The sequence below is a fragment of the Lycium barbarum genome, chromosome 12 (genome assembly GCF_019175385.1).
Source record: "Lycium barbarum isolate Lr01 chromosome 12, ASM1917538v2, whole genome shotgun sequence".
Classification (NCBI taxonomy): Eukaryota; Viridiplantae; Streptophyta; class Magnoliopsida; order Solanales; family Solanaceae; genus Lycium; species Lycium barbarum.
Window position 1 is genome coordinate 88,566,708 of NC_083348.1, and position 20,731 is coordinate 88,587,438.

Below are 20,731 nucleotides of genomic sequence, written 5' to 3' on the forward strand. Positions count from 1 at the left end.
ATACATATATAACAGAATTTTCATCCCTAATCCTTGTATATCTTTACCCTCCCCTGAGCCCATACTAAGTCGTCTGCAATCTCGGTAACACGAAAATTTTTCCGGGGTGTAACAAAAAATATGACTGAATTTGTGTAAGTTTTGTGCGTGTGGGCGTGTTGTGAATTGCTGAGAGAAAAAAAAACAAAGGAGTAGTACTCATGAAACAAATAAGTTCGAAACACAAAATCATTAATTAATCAATTGCAATATTCCCTTACTAATTGGGTGGTTTGAACAAATAGCAATGTAATAAGAAAGCACAGAAAAACGCTATTATGTTAAAGGATGTTATCGGGGATATAACTCAGTTATTGACGCCTCATTTCGCGATAAACAAATAGATTCACTTTTAGCTAATTTACTTGACTTGGACATTCTTGAATTGGATTCTTGAAGAAGTGGAAGACTCAAAGAATGGCTATTAAGCATGAGAACAACTGCACCCATGGTTGGTCTATTTGCAACATCTTCTTGAACACACAATAAAGCAATGTGGATGTATCTAATTACGTCACGAACTAGTCCTGAGCTTCCAGTCAGCATGGGGTCGATCAAATTTGAAGTTGTTCCTTCATGCCAGTTTGACCAAACCTGTGATAGTTCAATCCTAGAATCAGACAAAATCATAGATCACACTACCTCTAATCCATATTATACATTTCTTGAAGTTTTTCATTCCTCTGAAGAACGACATTTGAAAGCCTTAATTATAATAATATTTGTCTAGAATTAATTTCTCTCTTAAACGTTTCAATTAATTATAGTTGCACTAATTAGAGTAGTAAGGGTGAATTTAGAAAAACAAAAAAGGCAATGCGTTCTTTTTAATTTCCTAAAAGTTAAAATTTTGGAATAAATTTAGTTTGCCAAAAGACTAAAATTTGAGAGGCGGAGGGAGTAACATATTTCATATAATGCATGTTGCAGATCTCCATTAGTTTGGTATTGAGTTGCACTTGATTGAATTGACCGGGTTACTTACATGGCTCAGAAGGTCTTTCACAGATTCTCCACTTACAATTTCTAGGATTAGTACTCCAAAGCTAAAAACATCTGATTTGACTGAAAACTGCCCGTGCATTGCATACTCTGGTGCCATATACCCACTGTAAAACCAAAACAAACATTAGAAAACATTGATATCTAACAATTCCACAACTTAAACTGTTTTAAGTTTTTCTTTTACACATGTTAAGCACTTCCATCAACATACTAAGGTAAAATGGCCAAAAACCATTCTGTCGCTTAGTAGTCAGAACAGGGTGGTCAGTAATATCATTATATTATGCCATTAACCATTAAAAAGATGGAAGAAAAGGAAACCCCATTATTTATCACGATGGGTCGCTTGAAACCGTCACCCGTCACCGGCAGTCAACCTCCCATCCCAACACCTCGAGGTTTTGGTTTGCTAAATTGTTAAAGAATCCTTCCTGGCGATAGGAAAAATGACAGTCCATCTAATAAGAGATGTAAAACTTACTAGGTCCCAACGATTCTCTTTGTGTTGCCTTGAGTTTCATCCACTGTAACTAGCCTTGCCATGCCAAAGTCTGCAATTTTAGGATTCAATTCTGCATCAAGTAGAACATTACTAGCTTTGAGATCACGATGAATGATGCGAAATCTAGAATCCTCATGAAGGTAAAGAATTCCCCTTGCAATGCCTCCTATGATTTTGGATCGTCTTTCCCAATCTAGTTGGCCACGTTTAACTCGATCTGGAGATAGGAGGAAATTATATAACTTAAAAGTTAAACTTCTATACATTAATACTATAAAAAAAAATTACTTTATCAAATAAATTAAAAAATTACCACAAGTAATTTCCATAATAGGTACAATTAGTTTACTGAAAAATAAGACAGACAACAAATATGAGATAATAGTGTCAAATTAAGTCGACAAAATAGATATCATTTAGATCATACGTGTATCTAAGTTAACTTCATAATAGTTGATGTTGAAGCTCCATAGTTTATAAAAGGTTAAGCAATATTTACCGAATAAAAAGTGGTCAAGGCTCGCATTGGGAACAAATTCATAGACGAGAAGTCTCTCTATTCCATCTAGGCAAAATCCCAGCAACCTAACCAAACTCCTATGCTGAAGCCTGGCAACCAACAAGACCTCGTTTTTGAATTCTAGATCACCTTGGCCTGAATCTGCTGACAATCTTTTCACTGCTACTTCTTGTCCATTTGGAAGTTCGCCTTGAAACACAAGAGCACAAATTGAAAAATCAACAACAAAGCCTCAGTCCCAAGCAAGTTGGGGTCTTTTGTATGAATCCTCACGTCCAGTTATGCATCAAGTAGGCCTAATCACCTTATATACAGGACCAAATCCGCCCTGTCCCAATTTATTCGCATTTGAGAAGTTATTTGTTGCTGCTCTAATTGTAGAAAAATCATATTGCAAGGACTCTACTTTGCTAATGTCATCACCGAGTGTACCTTCACCAAAGTAGTAATAAAAACTTACAACAAATAGTTAGTGAAACATGGTCCAAAACAAAAAGTGAAACATGGTCCTAAAAGTTTAATTTTCCTTAATCATACTGTCTGATAATATTCTATGTTGTCTCACCTTGAATTTTGTCCGTCAATTTCCTCTTTCGCTTCTTCATTAAGATAACAAAAATACATACAGTAAGAATAACAATCGTAACAATTGGCACAATGATAGTAATGTGGGATCGAGCTGTTTTATCATCCTTCACTATTGTATCATCATTCCCTATCGGAGCTGTTTTATTATCATTCCTTGTCAGAGGTGTTTTATTATCATTCCCTACAAAGATGCTTCAAGTTAGTATCGTAGGAGTATCAGTTTTTAACTACTCCGCAAGTGAAAAACTGTTACCTTGTCTTCCCAATTTGACTCTCCTACTTCTCTTTTCAGGTTATTTCAGAAACTAATACATACTTTAAATATCACAAATACAATGTTGTTCCTATATAATATGGTCCTTTTTAACACAAGTCAAATTTTGTGCTATGACGCTGTTGAATTGTGACACTATTTGTCTAAAAGCTTGAGTTATTGGCAATAACATACTTTATTTACTTATTTTTATTTAACACTTCTATTCACGTACTTGCCGACCTAATTATTTTCTGGGTCAAGCATGAGAAATCCTTCTTATGAGGGGATGATGGTGAGAACCCGGGACCTTTATCTGCTTTGCTCTATGTGTACAAAGAAATCAAAAAACCGCATCAAATGGATAATCCGAGTTAATTCGAGAAAAAGTCCAACTAGTGGTTTGGTTTGACTTAGTTTGGTATTTTAAAAAATAAAACTTGGTCATGCTTGATTTGGTTTTAACTAAAAAAAAGTCCAACAGAATCAAACCAACCTAAAATTATATGTAGACAATTTGTAAAAATATTTTATGCATAAATGTGATTTATCATAGTGTAATTATAATTTTTTTTAAACTTTTCTTTTTGCCTTTTAACATATTATTTCAAGCTTGAACTTAAAATTTTGAATGGTCCAATAAGTTTTATAGCTCATATGCCCCATAGATGTTGGTAACTCAAATAAAGCTCAAACCAAAACCAAATCAATACTAATAAAAGAAATTCGATTCAACACTAGGAATGACAATAGTGTTGGATATTTATTCTTTATGCATTGATTTAGACAATTAAAATATATAACTTAATTTTATTATTTTCCTTAATGTTTAGTCACGTAATTTATGTGAACCTATTACTATTTGGGCAGTCTTCGAGGTGGATCTTTGACCACGTTTTCCTTACATTTTTTCTAAATTATTTGAATTATAAATTATCATGATTTATATTACTTCTTATGTAGTTTCTAAATATATAAATTTTATTTTTACAAACTTGAAAAATCAATGTCAAAATTTAAAGTCAAATTTATAAATATATAATGTATTACATAGACAGTGGATAATGATGTCAAGGGCATAATAGACATTGCATAGCATAAAAAGAGGGAGAATGACTATTGCTCAAAGTTGAGGGAAAGTTTGATTTTTAAGGTAAAGTTGAGGGGGGTAAATGATTTTCACCCTTTCAGAAACTAATACATGTTAAATATCACAAATACAATGTTGTTCCTATATAATATGGTCTTCTTTAACCCACTAGATAACCTAAAGCCTATGCATGCACGGCCCCAATATGATTGATTAGGAACTTTAAATCAATTACATAGAGAGCAAATTAAAAAATTTCCATTGATATTATGCCAATTTAAGGGAAATAAAAAGAAAAATGAAGATATTAAAAGTTCACAAAATTTGTGTAGATATTTTAACCAACAATTTATTGGTCCTAAGCAAAACTTTCGAATAATTTAAGTGATAATGTAACTTAATCCTACAATTTTGGCAAGTATTGTTAAGTATTAATTATGATAGATTTTTTTTTAATTAAAAATCAACTGGAATCTACCATTCAAATTGCTCTTTACCATTGTGCAATTATATAAATTCATGAGGATGAGCCATTATGTGTTGTTGTCCCGAAGGTCATCCCTTTCAATTTCTTGATCAGAAATTGCAAGAAAAGGACAAAAATGATCCCTTAACTATGATAGTAGGTTCAAAATAGTCCCTTAACTATGCACTTAACGGTTTTAGTCCTTTAAGTTTGTTACAAATTAACGAAAATGGTCCCTTAACTATGAGAGTAGGTTCAAAATAGTCCCTTAACTATGCACTTAACGGTTTTGGTCCTTTAAGTTTGCCATAAGTTGACAAAATGGTCTCTTAACTATGAGGGTTGGTTAAAAATAGTCCCTTAAGTATGCACTTAACGGTTTGATAATGTTAGAAAATGGTGTCTCGAAACACAAAGACTGACGGCCTCTATCGATTAAAACTGAGGGAATCCATCGACTAAATAAAATACACTAGACTTTAGAAATAAATTAGAAATAGCAGAAACTAAAAAAGTTGTCACTACCAAAAACAAGCGAAAAAAACGATGGACGGAAACCGATGGATAAAATCGAGGGACACTACTTTTTATTTTATTTTTTATTTTTTATTGTTTTTTACGAAAACCAACGGAAGTCCATCGGTTATTTTTGAGGAAAAATGCGCGGAAGTCCATCCTATAACCGACTAACGTCCGTCGGTTTTGTTCCGAGTTATTTGACCGATCTAGAGTTCTCACTAATTTTTCCCTTTTTTTCATAGTTCTCGTCAAATCTAACAAATAGAGTTCGATGAATATTTTGTCGAGACTAAAACTGTCAACTTATGGCAAACTTAAAGGACCAAAATCGTTAAGTGCATAGTTAAGGGACTATTTTGAACCTACTCTCATAGTTAAGGGACCGTTTTTGTTAACTTGTAACAAACTTAAAGGACTAAAATCGTTAAGTGCATAGTTAAGGGACTATTTTGAACCTACTATCATAGTTAAAGGACCATTTTTATCCCTTTCTCCAGAAATTGCATTTATATCTTTATACGGATGAACCATTATGTGTTATTGTCCTGATGGCCACTCATTTCAGTTTCTTGCTTAGTTCAATTTATAACTAAAAAGTATAACCCATTATCGAACAAAACTAAGTGTGTAACTTGTGTCAACAAATAGTAAAAACTATTAGCATGATACAATATTTGTTTTTAGTTTTTTTGATCATGATAAAATGATACATAATTAAAAATGAACAATATTACATATAGTTTCAAGTAATAAAGCGTATTTTTTAACATTTCTATTTTAATTTTAATTTTAAATTTAAATTTATTTAATAAAGTTCCATTTGTTTATGATTTATAGTTACATATAAAATTAATAATAAAAAGGTTATTACGTTTTGCTATGAACATAAAGCTAGTGGAAACTCAAATTTGTCAATATAGTATGTTCATGGAATTTATTAATATTTCAAAATGTAAAAAGATTTTATTGTTGTTGTTGAAAAATTAGACCCAAAATATACTTATTCTTTATATCAAATTTTAATTTGGTATGTAGGAAAAATAAATCAAATTGTTTTGGTTCATATATATAAATGAAATTCAAATGTTTAAATGAGACAAACTTCAAATATGATTTCCATTTAACTTTAAAAAAAAAAATTCCCCCATTTCAATTCAAGTACACAATCTTTAATTCAGGATTATAAGATTTTAATTTTTATGCTTATTCAAATTAGACACTAAACTGAAATGGAAAAATTTCTTTTATTAAGTACTCTCTGTTTACTTTAATTGAAAGTAACAAAATATACTAATTAAATTGGGAATCACGCTAATTTTGTGAAGGGAAGGAAAAGAAATTGAATAGTCTTGATTTTTTGTCTTGTTTTTTTTTTTTTAAATATGGGGCCTACATTCTTTTGCTCCAATGTGATGACACACACGCGGCTATCACTGCACCTTGATAGTGACATGTCATTGGAGTTCGCTCACTTAGTTGGGGTGGACCAGCAATTATATCTAAGTTGTTTGGTTTTTTCGCTAATTGAATATTGTCACTGCACAGTGTACAACTACTCTAAGCTGGGATTTTTTTAAATAGACGAAATTGCCCTTGGTCGTCCTAGCTCTTCACTCTTTTATACAGTAGAAAAGTCAAATTTTGTGCTATGACGCTGTTGAATTGTGACACTATTTGTCTAAAAGCTTAAGTTACTGGCAATAGCATACTTTATTTACTTAAAATTTATTTCAACACTTCTATTCGCTTACTTGCAGACCTAATTCTTTTCAGAGTCAAAGCATGTGAAAATTCTTTTTACGAAGGAATGACGGTGAGAACCCAAGACCTGTATCTGGTTTGCTATTTGTGTGCAAAGAAACTGACAAATCACACCAAATCAATAATTTTTGTCAAATCGAGAAAATTTTTTATTAGTGATTTGATTTGATTTAGTTTGATATTGGGAAAAAAACTCGATCATGCTTTGTTTGATTGGTAAAGTCAAATAGAATCAAACCAACCCGACATTACATGTATACCATTTGTAAAAATATTGTATACATTTATTGTAATGTAATTATATATATATATATATATATATATATATATATATTTTAAAACTTTTCATAGTTTTTGCCTTTTAACATATTATTTCAAGTTTGGACTTAAAATTTTGAATAGTCCAATAAGTTTTATAGTCCATATGCCCCACAGATATTAGTAACTCAAATAAAGCACAAACCAAAATCAACTCAATACTAATAAAAGAAATTTGATTCAACACTATGAATGACAATAATGTTGGATATCTATTCTTTAGTTTTGCATTGATTTAGACAATAACAATATACAACTTATTTTTATTATTTGCCTTAATGTTTAGTCACGTAATTAATACTTATTTGTCGTATTATTTTAGCATGACTTAGTACTTTTAATTTATGATCATTTCCGATATGGCTTATAATTAGGAGTAGCAATATTTTTTTATGTGATTTTATTATATATATATATATATATATATATATATATATATATATATATATATATATATATATATATATATATATATATATATTAGTACAATGTTATCAGTCATCTCACGTTTTGTTTATTTTCTTAAACAATACCTTAGATAGTTGTATCTTACTAGGACTAAAGAAATATTTGAAGCACAAGTTATACGTTTTATATGAAAACTGTAACAAAATAACCCGAAAAATTCGAGAAAATCAAAAACCCCGAGGTTGAAAAATCTGATTTTTGTTGGCTTGATTTATAAATTTAAAAACATGACAAAATTAATTTGGTTGGTATATGAAATATCCGAACTAACTTTGACTATGTACAATCCTAGTTATCATACTAAATTGTGTTATCATCTCATCCATAAGTTTAATTCAAATTGGTAGAAAGAGTAAACTTTAATTTATTTAGTTATATATATAGGTCTTCGCCAGTCAATTTGGAATAATTAATGTAATTCACCTGCAGGTGGCGGAGCTTCCAACGCCACATCCTTGAAGAAAGAGTAACTCTCATAACGGAAGTTGCAGTTAAGCAGTACGATTCTGCCACCCATCTTTCCATTGCAGAAACTAATCAGTTCATAAGCATCAGTTAGACAGTCGAAGCAATTCTGAGGAACTAAATCAGGAATACACTGCGCAAGTGCATATACAGTCTGAAATTCTGGAACTGTCACATTACCAGTAGCATATTTTAGAAGAGAACCACCATTTGCAATACGGCTTTGTAAAGTACCCAAAAATCTATATACTTCCTGATTATAATCCTCAGGTTTTGAGGCATTCCACTGACTGCACATGTAATATAGAGTAGAATTTGACCTAGCGTCCAAAATGGATAGATTAGAGTACCATAACATACATCCATCATAGCCACCAAAAGCTTCTGTTTGGTTAGGACATTTTTGTACAAGCTTTTGAGCAAGGTTTTGGACACAATTGCGACATTCTTGTACAGCAAGGTTTGGGACACAATTGCGACATTCTTGTACCTCCAAATCTCCTCTACATAGCACAATAGCATTGGCCATGTCGGAGTTTTGACCAATGGAAGCATTATAGAAACCATATTTATCCATATTTGAGGAAAGGGAAGAGAGGAGCGAGTTAAGATTTTTCTGGTATACACTATTTTTAGTATAGTTACCCTCGACACCACATTTATAGTATATTAACCCAGGCAGCTCTGCTAGGATGAGATCGTGGAGATGTATATGCAAAAACAGAAAGAGCAGCCACTTCTGAATAACCATGGTCATGGCTGTCTAGTTGCTGGATATATAGAAGAAAATAAATTATATAGAATAGTTGGCTACAAGTGACAGGGATTTTGATAGTAAATTCAGTGCTGAATGTGTGATAGTACCGAGAAATTTGTTTATATAGAGAAGCTAGAACTACAAGAGCTTGAAAAGTAAATAGAGTTAGAGAAAACGTATTGAAAGGGTGTCGTGGACTACATTTGCGTAGCCAGAAAAAAGTGTACAATTTCTAACAAATGAAAATCAAGGAAGATAAGGACATTGATATTTTAAGGCTAGCTGCCTAGCGCAGAGGTCTTACCCTAGAATTAACACTGTTGGATTGGATGCAATATTTAAAGAAAAAAAAATGCTTTGATGTTCAGTGATCTTAAACATGCTATAAAATTAATGTGACTATAAAAGCATGTTATTAAAGATAAACTGAAGTATAAAATTAAATTATATTAGATATAAAAAAAATACTCCCTCCGTACTAATTTGTTTGACACTTTTCCATCTGTAATTTTTTATTTGTCTTTTAAATTATTAATTATGGTGACTTATAGCATTTTTTATGTAGTTTTCAAAATTTTATTTCAAAAATCTAAAGGGTTTATGTTCAAACACACAATCAAAATTAATAAATTTGAATCTTGAAGAATAAAAAGTGACAAATAAATTGGGACAATATCAAATTTCTTTCAATCAGACTAACAATTTCTTTTTGAAATAATAAACCAATAAGAAAATAATGCCGTGTACAGTGGAATAGGGAATATCGACTTTTGACTTTATCTATATCTTGACTAATTGACTTTTAGAATTTATGAAATTCCACGACTCCAATACACTGGGGGTAAATCCGTCAACCGGTTCGGTTTAGCCGGTTAAAATCGGTAACCGGACCGGTAAAACCGAAACTGGTAGAACCGGTTAACCATTTAATTATTACCGGTCCCGTTCCGATTTTTTTGAAATCGGAACCGGTAAAACCGGAACCGGACCGGTTAAATCGGTGAAATAATAAAAAAAAAAAATTATAGCCGTTGGGCGTTGGGCCTTTGTCCATTAATGGACCGTTAGCAACGGTCCATTTGCAAAAATGGCCGTTGCCAAACGGTCATAAAATTAATTTTTGGCCCCCCAACCCCCCAAACTTTTTTTTTAACCCATCCCCACCCCTATATAAACCCTTCTTCATTTTCATTTTAATTCACACCAATTCACTCTTCTCTTTCTCTCAAATCTCAATCTCTCAATTATAATTACTTTGCAATAATTAGCCACTTTATATTTCTCTCAAATAAATATTACAAAGTCTTATTATAGTTTCAACTTTCAATTATTAATTTTGTAATTATAATATTGTTAGTGGAGTTGGTGATTTTGCAACAATCCAAAGTAGCTTTAGTGGATTTGCAATTCTAGCCGCCTTCACTTTGTTGGAAATTAATCCGGCAAATTTGGTACCTTCGTTCTAACTCTATCTTTATTTTTCGCAATTTAATTTACGCAATTTAATTCTAGAAATTTAATTTGTTGTAGTTTATTTTCTTGTGATTTATTTAATTGTGATTTAAATTAATTATATTTAATAATGTCAAAGAGATTAAGACGTGATGCCGGTAGTAGTAGTGGTATTGTTAGGGGTGGGCTTAATGAGGAAACATTTGTGGAAGAAACACCTAATTTAGGTACTGATGTTGGTGGAAATAATCCACTTTTAGGTCATGAGGCAATGCAACAACATTTTACCGACACTTTTAATGAAGATGATGATGATGATGAAACACAACCCCCCGAAAATTCCATAGGAGATACATGTCCTGCACAATCACATACACAAGACAAACCGCCTAGAACTCGTAAGCCAACAGCTAAAGTTTGGAAATTTATGACTAAGAATAGGGAAAACCAATCAGCTACATGTACCCTATGTGGACAAGTATTTAGTTTTAAGCAAGGAACTAGTAAGGATGGTGGAACGGGTACACTAAATGGTCATATGAGAAGCAAACATATGGATGTTTGGGGAGAGCAAACGGGTTCAAATGTAGGGGGTATTCAAATGACGATAGACCCACGAACCCGTAGAAATTTTAAGTATGACAAGAAAAAAGAGCGTGTAGAAATAGCTAAAATGGTAGCTTATGATTGTTCACCATTTTCCTTTCCCTCGGGTTTGGGGTTTGTTACTTACATTCAACGTTGTTATAATTTGTTATTTGAGGGTATTCCTAGAAGTAATTGTAGAGCCGATGTTATAGATTTGTTTAAAAAATATAGATTTTATTTGCACCATGTATTTAATTCTTTAAATTGTAATGTTTGTCTTACCGCTGATTTGGGTCTTAGTCTTAACAAGTTAGATTTTTTTCCTATTACATGCCATTGGGTTGATGACAACTGGGTTATGCAAAAAAGAATTATAGCTTTTTTATATGATGAAGGAAAATGTCGTCACGATGGAAAAGTTTTAGCGAATTCAATGTCTACTATTATGAGATTTTTTAACATTTATAGAAAAACACTTTGTATTGCTTTAGATAATGCTTCTAATAATACAAAGGCGATAGGTCTTATAAAAAGAGAACTAAACCCTCCGCCAAAAAATATTTTTCATGTAAGATGTAGTTGTCACATTTTAAACTTAATTGTTAAAGATGGTCTTGTGCATTTTGAAGATTCTGTTCAAAAAGTTAGAGATGCGGTTGCATTTCTTTTTTGTAATGCTAATAGGGGAAGAATTAGAGATTTTAAGAATGCTTGTGTGGAAAATAACTTTAGACCTAGGAAAATTCAAGTAGAAATTGAGACTAGGTGGAACTACACTTACATTATGCTACAACAAGCATATGAGTATAGGATTCCCATACAACAAGTTCACAACAAATATAATATTAATAGTGATGATTGGTTAACTTTTACGCATTGGGAAGATATTAAAGAATGTGTTGAACTCTTAGAAAATTTTTATAATGCAACTCTTACTTTTTCTAGATAATTCTATCCCACGGTAACCGGAATTTTAGCCTATTTAGCGGAAATAGATTGTTATATCCCGTATATTTGAACGTCAGATTATTTGCTGAGGTGGGGCCCACACATCGAGATTTTTTTTGGGACATCTGAAAGGTCATATGAATCACATATGTGAAGTTAAACACAACTCAAGAAGGACCCTTGGGCCAAATCAAAGTGGAAGTCCTCCAAACGAATATTTTAAGAAAACATTTTCGGGTGGTCTGACTTGTAGGGGCAAAAACGGTATTATAAGTTTGGAATTTGGAAAAATACCAAGAAATATAAGTTGTAGATAATTGAATTATATTTCCAACCATAGGTCGTGGGTTCCCAGGTGACGTCGGAATAAGGAGATATGGACGTTTTAAGGCAGAAAGGTCAGTGGGCTAGGCCCAATCCGAACCCAACCGGGTTAGGCCCATTACCCATGTCCTTATAAGTGCCAATTTCGGCATTCCTCCTCATTTTAACACCAGGAACATCCAGAAAATTCTGGGGAGAGAGAGAAAAAGAGTTTTGGAGAAGAAAAAACCAATTTTCATCGAAATCTGAGCCCCGAATCCCGAAGCCCATGAAGGGAAAAATGTTGTACGCTGCGTTGTCTTCAATTTGAGCTAAAAATCAACCAAGGAGGAGAGTGATAACGTGGTGGCTGAATGCTTAAGGTATGGATAAGGTTCCTTTTCATTGCTAACAAGTTTATTTAAAGTTTTAACGGATTAGAACGGGAAAATAGCGATATAAATTCGTCCGTTGGCATTGAAATTGATTGTAGAAGATTATGTCATTTTAATATGATTTTATGATATTATGAAAATGAAGTTGTTAAAGTGTGGATTGTTGTTGTTGATTATGAATTTGAAAGTAGAAAATGTGTCGTGGTAGTTTTGTTGTGTATGTAGGAATTTCGGGTGAAATATGGAATTGATGGAATTGTTGAATATTGTATAGATTTCTTGGAATGTTCTTGGCCTATGTTTGAATGGTCTTAAATTAGTACATGAATATGAAAATGGTGATATTGATTTGAAAGTGCAAGTTGGTTTGGTAAGTTGTTATGAGAAGTTTTGTGATTTTATGGTAGATTTATGTAATTATGAAAATGAAATTGTTAAGGTGCAAATTATGATTATTGTTAATGAAATTGGAGGACGAAGATGTGTTATGAATATTTATGTCGAAGATTAGAGGTTTCGGATGAATTATGGTTTTGGTGAAATTTTTGTATATTTTGTAAATATTTTGTAGAATGATATGAAATGCTTCCTAATTGTATTGGAATGATCTTGATTAGTAAATGGATATGAAAACATTGATATTAGTTTGGAAGTTGTTGCATTATGTTGGAAAGAAGATTAGTTATGCTATATTGTGTTTTATAAAGATTGTTGGTGTTGTGGGTATTGTTGTTGGTTTGGTTGTAGATATTTTGAGCCGAGTTATATTCTCGGGGCAGCGAAATTATAGGGGAAATGCTGCCCAAATTTTTGTAGACAAATGGTGAATTAAAGATTTGAATGCTCAAAGTCTTACTATTGACAATTGGTAAATATGACCATTTGTAGATTTTGGGCGAAACGGAAATTGAATTTGAGCGAGCGTAAGGCGCAGCTAAGGTATGTAAAGTCTTGCCCTTCATTCTTTGGCATGTTCTAAACATAATAGGCTCGGCCGCGAGCCTTAGATACGACCCTGTTCCTAGAAATCCGAGATTGAAATTGGCTCCATTTCATTTAATGGGATTGAATTGGTTTCTTAACATTTCGTCGGCAAAATGACCTATATGTATCCAACTTTCACAAATGAAGTCGGAACGCCCTAAAACTCTCACGGATGACTCCATAAGACATATGATCCATAATTTACGTACGCCACCTCGGTTCGGCCCAAGGTGGGCCCACAAATCCTGATGCTTTCTGTATGGCTTTAGCTAACTCATTTATGTCCGGAATTCACGGGTAGCTTTTGGTTATTATTCTGTTTACCATGCGATAAGTGTTATGACTACCTTTATGAGTCTTATAAAATATTTTTGACATCTGGAACGTTTCTGGAAATCTTATTCTGATATTCTGGATAAGCTACGTACCTTCGGTATTTTTCTGATATACGATTTTGGCATATATGAATCTTGTGTGATGCATGATCCTGACATGTGTGATTTATGTTTGGAAAGTAATAAATTTGGCATTCTGTTATTACCTCTTTTGCCAAGTCCCGGGCCGGTTATATTATTGTGCGCACTATGTGATATCGACCGCTGGACCCCTGATCGCGGTATGTCCGACATTGACCGCTGGACCCCTAACCGCGGTATGTCCGACATTGACCGCTGGACCCCTGACCGCGGTATGCCGGATTTGTGATATTGACCGTTGGACTCCTGACCGCGGTATCTGCGACATTGACCGCTGGACCCCTGACCGCGGTATGTCGGGTTTAAGATGTTAACCGCTGGGTACTTGGCCGCGGTATGTGTGATAGTGACCGCTGGACTTTTGGCCGCGGTAATTGTATGTTTGATTTTCTGTGTGTATGAGACGGAAATGTTTTTCAAAAGAAAGCAAAGCAGTTTGGCATTCTGATTGCCGTATTTGTCTTCCGGGACCTGATATATATGCTATCTGTATCTGTATATGCTTATGACTCTGCATGCATGATTCTGTCTGCTACGCTTCTGTATGCCTGATCTGGATTATGACTCCGTCTGTTACACTTCTGGAAATCTGATTCAGACTATGATTCAGTCTGTTACACTTCTGTACCTCTGACTCTGATTACGATTATGTCAGCCATATTCTGTGCCCTGGTCCGTATGGTGATTCTGTCAGCTATATCTCTGCACTTCTGGTTCGGACTATGATTATATTTGTTATATTTCCGCTTTACATACTCAGTACATTTTCCGTACTGACCCCCTCTTCTTCGGGGGCTGCGTTTCATGCCGCGCAGGTACTCCCAGGTGAGTTGAAGACAGTATAGAAGATGTTCCACTGCAGATGGCAAGCTCCATTTGTTCCCGGAGTGCTGCCGAGTCAGAGTTTGTATGTTATGCTTTCGGGATTACGTTAGAGACTTTGCAGACAGCGTCGTGGGTATTGGTTGTCAATTTGTAAGCGGCTCCGTCAGCCGATGTGTCGGTTTGTGTTATGTACTGAATTTTGTATGATCATAGATTTGTTCGGCTTAGAAGCTACGAGAAAGAATATTTCAAAAAATTTACTATGTATTTTACCTTGTTTGATTTAAAAAGTTTGATGTGATTTTATGTGCAGCAAGAGTCTGAGGGTTCGCTCGACCCTAGGCAAGGGTCGGGTGCCCATCACACCCTAGGGATATTAGGGTGTGACATAGATAGAGTTTTACAAGAGTATAAATATAAATCCGGTTATCAAATGACTCTTTTTGAAATGATAATCAAATTTAAGAAGTATTTTTTTCCATCCCAACTTTATTTATATTGGGTTCTCTTTTAAATCCTTGTTTAAAAGTGTCTTATACTAAAAATTTTGTTAGTCAAATTTATACATTTTTAGAAATTGAAGAGGGAGTTCAACCATCTTTAGCTGAAGCCGAACTCGCTATTGATGATGAGTTTAGAAAAGTTTTTACTCATTATTCTAGTTTGGAAGAACGTGCTACACCCGTTGCTCCACGCCCTACTACTACTCAGAGTAGCAAAAAGGGCTTGTCGAGTTTAAAAGTTTTACATTCACAGCCAACTTCTTCTTATACTGCAAACTTTGATGAATATAACTTTTATTTGATGCAGCCAAATGTGGATATCAAGGAACTGGATGACTTGGACATCTTAGCATGGTGGAAGAAGTACAAGGCAAGTTATCCGGTACTTTCAAGAATGGCTCGAGATATCCTTACGGTTCAAGTATCAACCGTGGCTTCGGAGAGCGCATTTAGCCAAGGAAGACAGCAAATTGGAGACCATAGACATTCATTATCCGGCTTTAGCTTGCAAGTACTAGTGTGCATTCGCGATTGGATAAGATCGGAGCGACGCAACCAAAACTTAGAAGAGGAGGAAGGCGAAAAGGAAGAAATTGAAGATTTGATAGCTAGTGGACCGGACCAAATGAAAGACTTTGAAGATATTTCCATGACCGAATATGTTATGGGGGGAAATTAACGAAATGATTCAAAATTGGTGATTTTATTATTCTACTATTTCTGTACAACTCATGTATTATTTGCAAGTTAAAAAAAACTACAACTTGCAAATAAATGTTATCCAAGAATGAATAAAATATATTGCTCATTGAGCTTTCTTCTATTTACTTGTGTTCATATTAAAAATAAAAACTAGAAAGTTATATACTTGAAAAATAACTAAAATATATTAAGAATATACTTATAATGTATAATATACTATAAGTATAACTTAAACATATATATATATATATATATATGTGTGTGTGTGTGTGTGTAAGTTATACATATATATAAGTTACAATGTTATATATAACTTAAACATATATATATATATATATATATATATATATATATATATATATATATAAGTATATTCTTACTATATTTTAGGTATATATATATTAATATATATATATATATATGTATACGTATATACGAATTTATAAACTTAGAAAAAAATTAAGCTATAAATAACATAAGTTATAATATATAAGTTATAAGTATATATAGTATACTTAAACATATATATATATATATATATATATATATATCTATATATAAGTTATATAACCTAAGTATATTGATATATATACATATATTCTTACTATATTTTAGGTATATGTAGTATAACACTATAACTTAAGCATATAACTTAATATATATATATATATATGTATACACGTATATTCTGTATTGCTGACTTGCTGTTAGCCTGTTAGTCAGTAAATATTTAAACTTTACTTATAAACTTGTATAACATATGTAAATATACCTACAATATACTAATAAATACTATATATATATATATATATATATATATATATATATATATATATAATACAAAAAACAAAAAACAAAAAACAAAAAACAAAAAAGGTTTTGGAGACTTTGAACCGGACCGGTTCCGGTTTGAGGTTTCAAACCGGTAAACCGGAACAGGTTAAACGGTTCCGATTTTTTAACCGGAAATCGGCCGGTTCCCTAACCGGTTAAACCAGTTAATGGGTCTACACGGGGGTGATGGAAAGCAGTGGATAAAAACAAGGAGAAAGAACAATACCAGTGTCCACTACACATAAAATAATTATTTTTTCATGTCTCCTTTATTTTTATATTCCAAAACTATTTATCTTTTTTATGTATTATAGCTTTTGTAGATAATTGTTTCTTTTTCCTTCTTTTCTTTTTAATTTCTCTACTTCTTATCTTTTTTCTTCTTTCCTTTTTTTTCGTTTTTTTTTCTTTCCCCCCTTTTTTGTTCATTTATTTCTTTCCCAAATCATACTATTTTTATTTTCTTTTTCACCATAATTTGATTCCATATTTAATTCTAACTCCTTTATTTTTATTTTTTTCTCTATTTTTTAAATTTATTGTTCCTTTTTAATTCATCTATTTATTTTCTTTTATTTTTTTATCTCCATAATCTAATTTCATTCACATTTTTTGTTAGTTTTTTTTTCTCTTTTTTTAATTTCATTTTTTTCAAATTATTTTTGTCATTAGTTCTTGTATTTTTTTTTTTCATAAACTAATTATACCTTTTGGCTTCTTTATTTTTATTTTTTTTATTTTTTATATCAATAAGAAGGATAACTGATATATTTTTTTTATTTTTTTTATATCTCAAAAAATAACATATTTTAGCATATAGTACACCAAATCAGTAGCAGTTGAAGTATACTATTACTATATACTATGATACGCATGTGGTATATATCATACTAACATGGTAAGATAGGGGACTATGGGTTCATTCCTTCAAGAAAAACACTTCGTCCTCTATGATACTCACACGGTATATATTATATACAGATAAGGTATCATAAAATGTTGGATCATTCCTTCAAAAAATACTATTCAGTCTTCAGTGATACCCATATTATATATCATATACTGACATGGTATCATACACGGCTGACAGACCATTCCTTTAAGAACACATTGAGTTCTCAATGATAACAACCTGGTATATAATATGTATAAACAAGGTATCGTAGATAGCACATTCACTTCAACACTGGTCAATCCTCTATGAAGCCCACACGGTATATTCATATACTGCCAGGATATCATAGAGGACTGATTCATTTCTTAAAAAAAAAACACTCATTGGTCCTCTATGATACCTACACGGTATATTCATATACTGTCAGGGTATCATAGAGGACTGATTCATTTCTTCACACAAAAACAAAAAACACTTCTCGGTCCTCTATGATATCCACACAGTATACTGTTATAATGCCAGGGTACCATAGAGTACTGGTTCATTTCTTCAAAAAAAATTCATCGGTCCTCTATGATACCCACTCGATATATTCATATATTGCCAGGGTATGATAGAGGACTGGTTCATTTTTTTTTTTAAAAACACTCTTCGGTCCTCTATGATACCTACACAGTACTATATTCATATACTATCAGGGTATCATAGAGGACTGATTCATCTCTTCGAAAAAAACACTCCTCGATCATCTATGTTACCCACACGGTATATTCATATATTGCTACGGTATCATAGAGGACTGGTTCATTTCTTCGGAAAAAAAATACTCCTCGGTCCTCTATGATACCCACACGTATAGTCATATAATATCATGGTATCATAGAGGACTAATTCATTCTTTAAAAAAAACACTCCTCGCCCCTCTATGATACCTACACGGTATATTCATATACTGTCAGGGTGCATCATAAAGGACTGGTTCATTTCTTCGGAAAATTACTCCTTGGTCCTCTATGATATCCACACGGTATATTCATATACTGTCAGGTTATCATAAATGACTAATTCATTCCTTCAAAAAAAACTCCTCAATATTTTATGATATCCACATGGTATATGTCTATACTGATACGGTATCATATATATAAAGACATGTTCATTCCTTCAAAAGAATAAAAATTATAAGAAAATGCAATAAACAGAGTTTAAGCTTATATTAATATTTTAGTTTTTATATTATTTTATCAATTAGTTTTTATAAAAAATATAGATTTTTATGGTATGTACTCTTTTCAGTATAGGCATCAGTATCACTGAACGAAGTATAGGTATCAGTATCACTGAACGAACATCGTGTGGATTGTAAATCAGGCTGCGCTAGGATGAGAACATGAAGATGTAAATGCAAAAACAGAAATAGTAGCCACTTTTGAATAGCCATGGCCATGCTGTTCAAGTTGCTCAATATATATAAGAAAAATAAAATAGATAGAATGGTTGGCTACAAATGACAGGCATATTTTGATAGCAAATTGGGTGCTCAATCAGTAATAGTAGCAAGTAATTTGCTCACAAGCTCGCCCTAGATTAACTGCAAGAGTTTGAAAGAGTAATTAAATAGGAGCTAGAGATAACGTATTGAAAGGGTACAGTGGACTGACTACATTTGCCTGAGCAGAAAAAAGTTCGATTTCATCAGGACCACACATGTTAATCAAAGAAGAAAAGGACATTGATCTTTCAAGTGCTAGCTGCGTAGCTCAGGGGTTAAAACTCTGTTGGACTTTTCTTGGAGTTGACTATCATTGACTCCTAGAATTTTTGGAATTCCACAACTCTAATTTATGGACAGGAATGGATGAGAACAAGCACAACATAGTTGGGAAATTTTGGCCGTTAGCTACTTGTTCTTCTCTGATCATTTTAACTTTATATGATTCCAGAAAACGAAATCCAACTGATCTTTTTTCACCTGTATCTTATTTTCTTTTCCCTTGTGTTAAAAGTTTACTCCATATCGATTTCTCTTGTAGTTTGACTTCTAAGTATTCCAGCGCAAATATCTTCATATCTTAAGTGATTCAAATTGAATTCGTAAACCAATTAGAAATTAATGGAAGCTGTCAGCATGCAGCCTTGCAGTGCAAACAATGTTCACTTTCTCTGATTTAAAAAATAAATAAAGTAGTTTGAACTACAAGAGCCAAATTTTTAAATTTTCGGTCATAATCAAATAAGGAATTCTAAACATTTTTTTCCGAAATTCTTCATTGATATAAAAATCCTGAAAATCATCCTACATTGGAAAGTTAAGTACTTTAGTTCTAGTGATTTCCTTATAACTAAGTCGCTGAAGATGTTATCAAGCGTCTAATAGTCTAACTAGCTGAGGTGATGAAATGGTTCTCAAATACACATACTAGGATTTGGAACAATTTATCATCAATGCCAATGTACACGAATTGAACAGCGTACACATGCTAGTGGGAAAAAAAAATGCCCCAGGTATTTTTAGGTATTCCTTGAAGTAGCTCCTTCTTTTTTTGTATCGTTTATATCTTCTTTTTCCCCCATTTCTTCTGCAGTCTGCAATATTGCTCTGGACACAGACGGTTTGTGGTGACATTGATAGAAAGGGGAATGTGATTAGGTGCTGAATATTCCACTAGCCAATCAATTTAATGATGTGTATACACTGATATGGTGATGAACACATCAAAACAACTTCCAGTAGATGATGCATACATATTGCTTATGGAAAAAGAAAGACAAGTTGTGCGTTCAATGGATCCATAGTTACTATGTGAGGGGGGAATACTCAAGCTAAGCAAGCTTCATGTGATGCAAAAGATTTTGAGTCTCAGCTAAGCTGTGAAAGCTGAGAATGTGATATCTGTCAACTGCAACAGTACTCTATTAAAAGGATATATGCAAACTTAGAGGAGAGTTCCAAAAGGATGAATAGAGAAGAATGACTTGTAATAACCAAGGCTCCCCCAGGTGGACTTTCATGCTATTTTTGGCTGCCTTAAGGAGATTGCTAGCCAGTAACCAGGGATAGACTAGCACAATGGG

General features: G+C 32.8%; 1 protein-coding gene and 1 long non-coding RNA gene across 2 annotated transcripts; one reads left to right on the top strand and one right to left on the bottom strand.

Annotated features, from left to right (window-relative positions):
• Nucleotides 1-251: 251 nt before the first annotated feature.
• Nucleotides 252-8,931, bottom strand: LOC132621889 (cysteine-rich receptor-like protein kinase 10). Its single transcript, XM_060336359.1, has 7 exons — nucleotides 7,953-8,931; nucleotides 2,632-2,835; nucleotides 2,373-2,498; nucleotides 2,046-2,258; nucleotides 1,526-1,763; nucleotides 1,025-1,148; nucleotides 252-633 (listed from the first exon to the last, which is right to left on the bottom strand). The coding sequence occupies exons 1-7, from the start codon at nucleotides 8,749-8,751 to the stop codon at nucleotides 331-333; spliced, it is 2,007 nt and encodes a 668-aa protein (XP_060192342.1). The 5' UTR covers nucleotides 8,752-8,931; the 3' UTR covers nucleotides 252-330.
• Nucleotides 8,932-12,090: 3,159 nt separating this feature from the next.
• Nucleotides 12,091-15,041, top strand: LOC132621890 (uncharacterized). The gene is made up of 3 exons (XR_009575723.1): nucleotides 12,091-12,425; nucleotides 13,326-13,376; nucleotides 14,713-15,041. It is a non-coding gene; the product is annotated as an uncharacterized LOC132621890 (long non-coding RNA).
• Nucleotides 15,042-20,731: the final 5,690 nt, after the last annotated feature.

Excerpts from the sequence above, each read along its gene's own strand:
- LOC132621889 (XM_060336359.1), bottom strand. The coding sequence starts at position 8,751 with ATGACCATGGTTATTCAGAAGTGGCTGCTCTTTCTGTTTTTGCATATA. Across the intron at positions 2,836-7,952 it reads GGAAGCTCCGCCACCTGCAG|GGAATGATAATAAAACACCT; the intron begins GTGAATTACATT and ends GCATCTTTGTAG. Across the intron at positions 634-1,024 it reads TGAAAGACCTTCTGAGCCAT|GTTTGGTCAAACTGGCATGA; the intron begins GTAAGTAACCCG and ends GAACTATCACAG.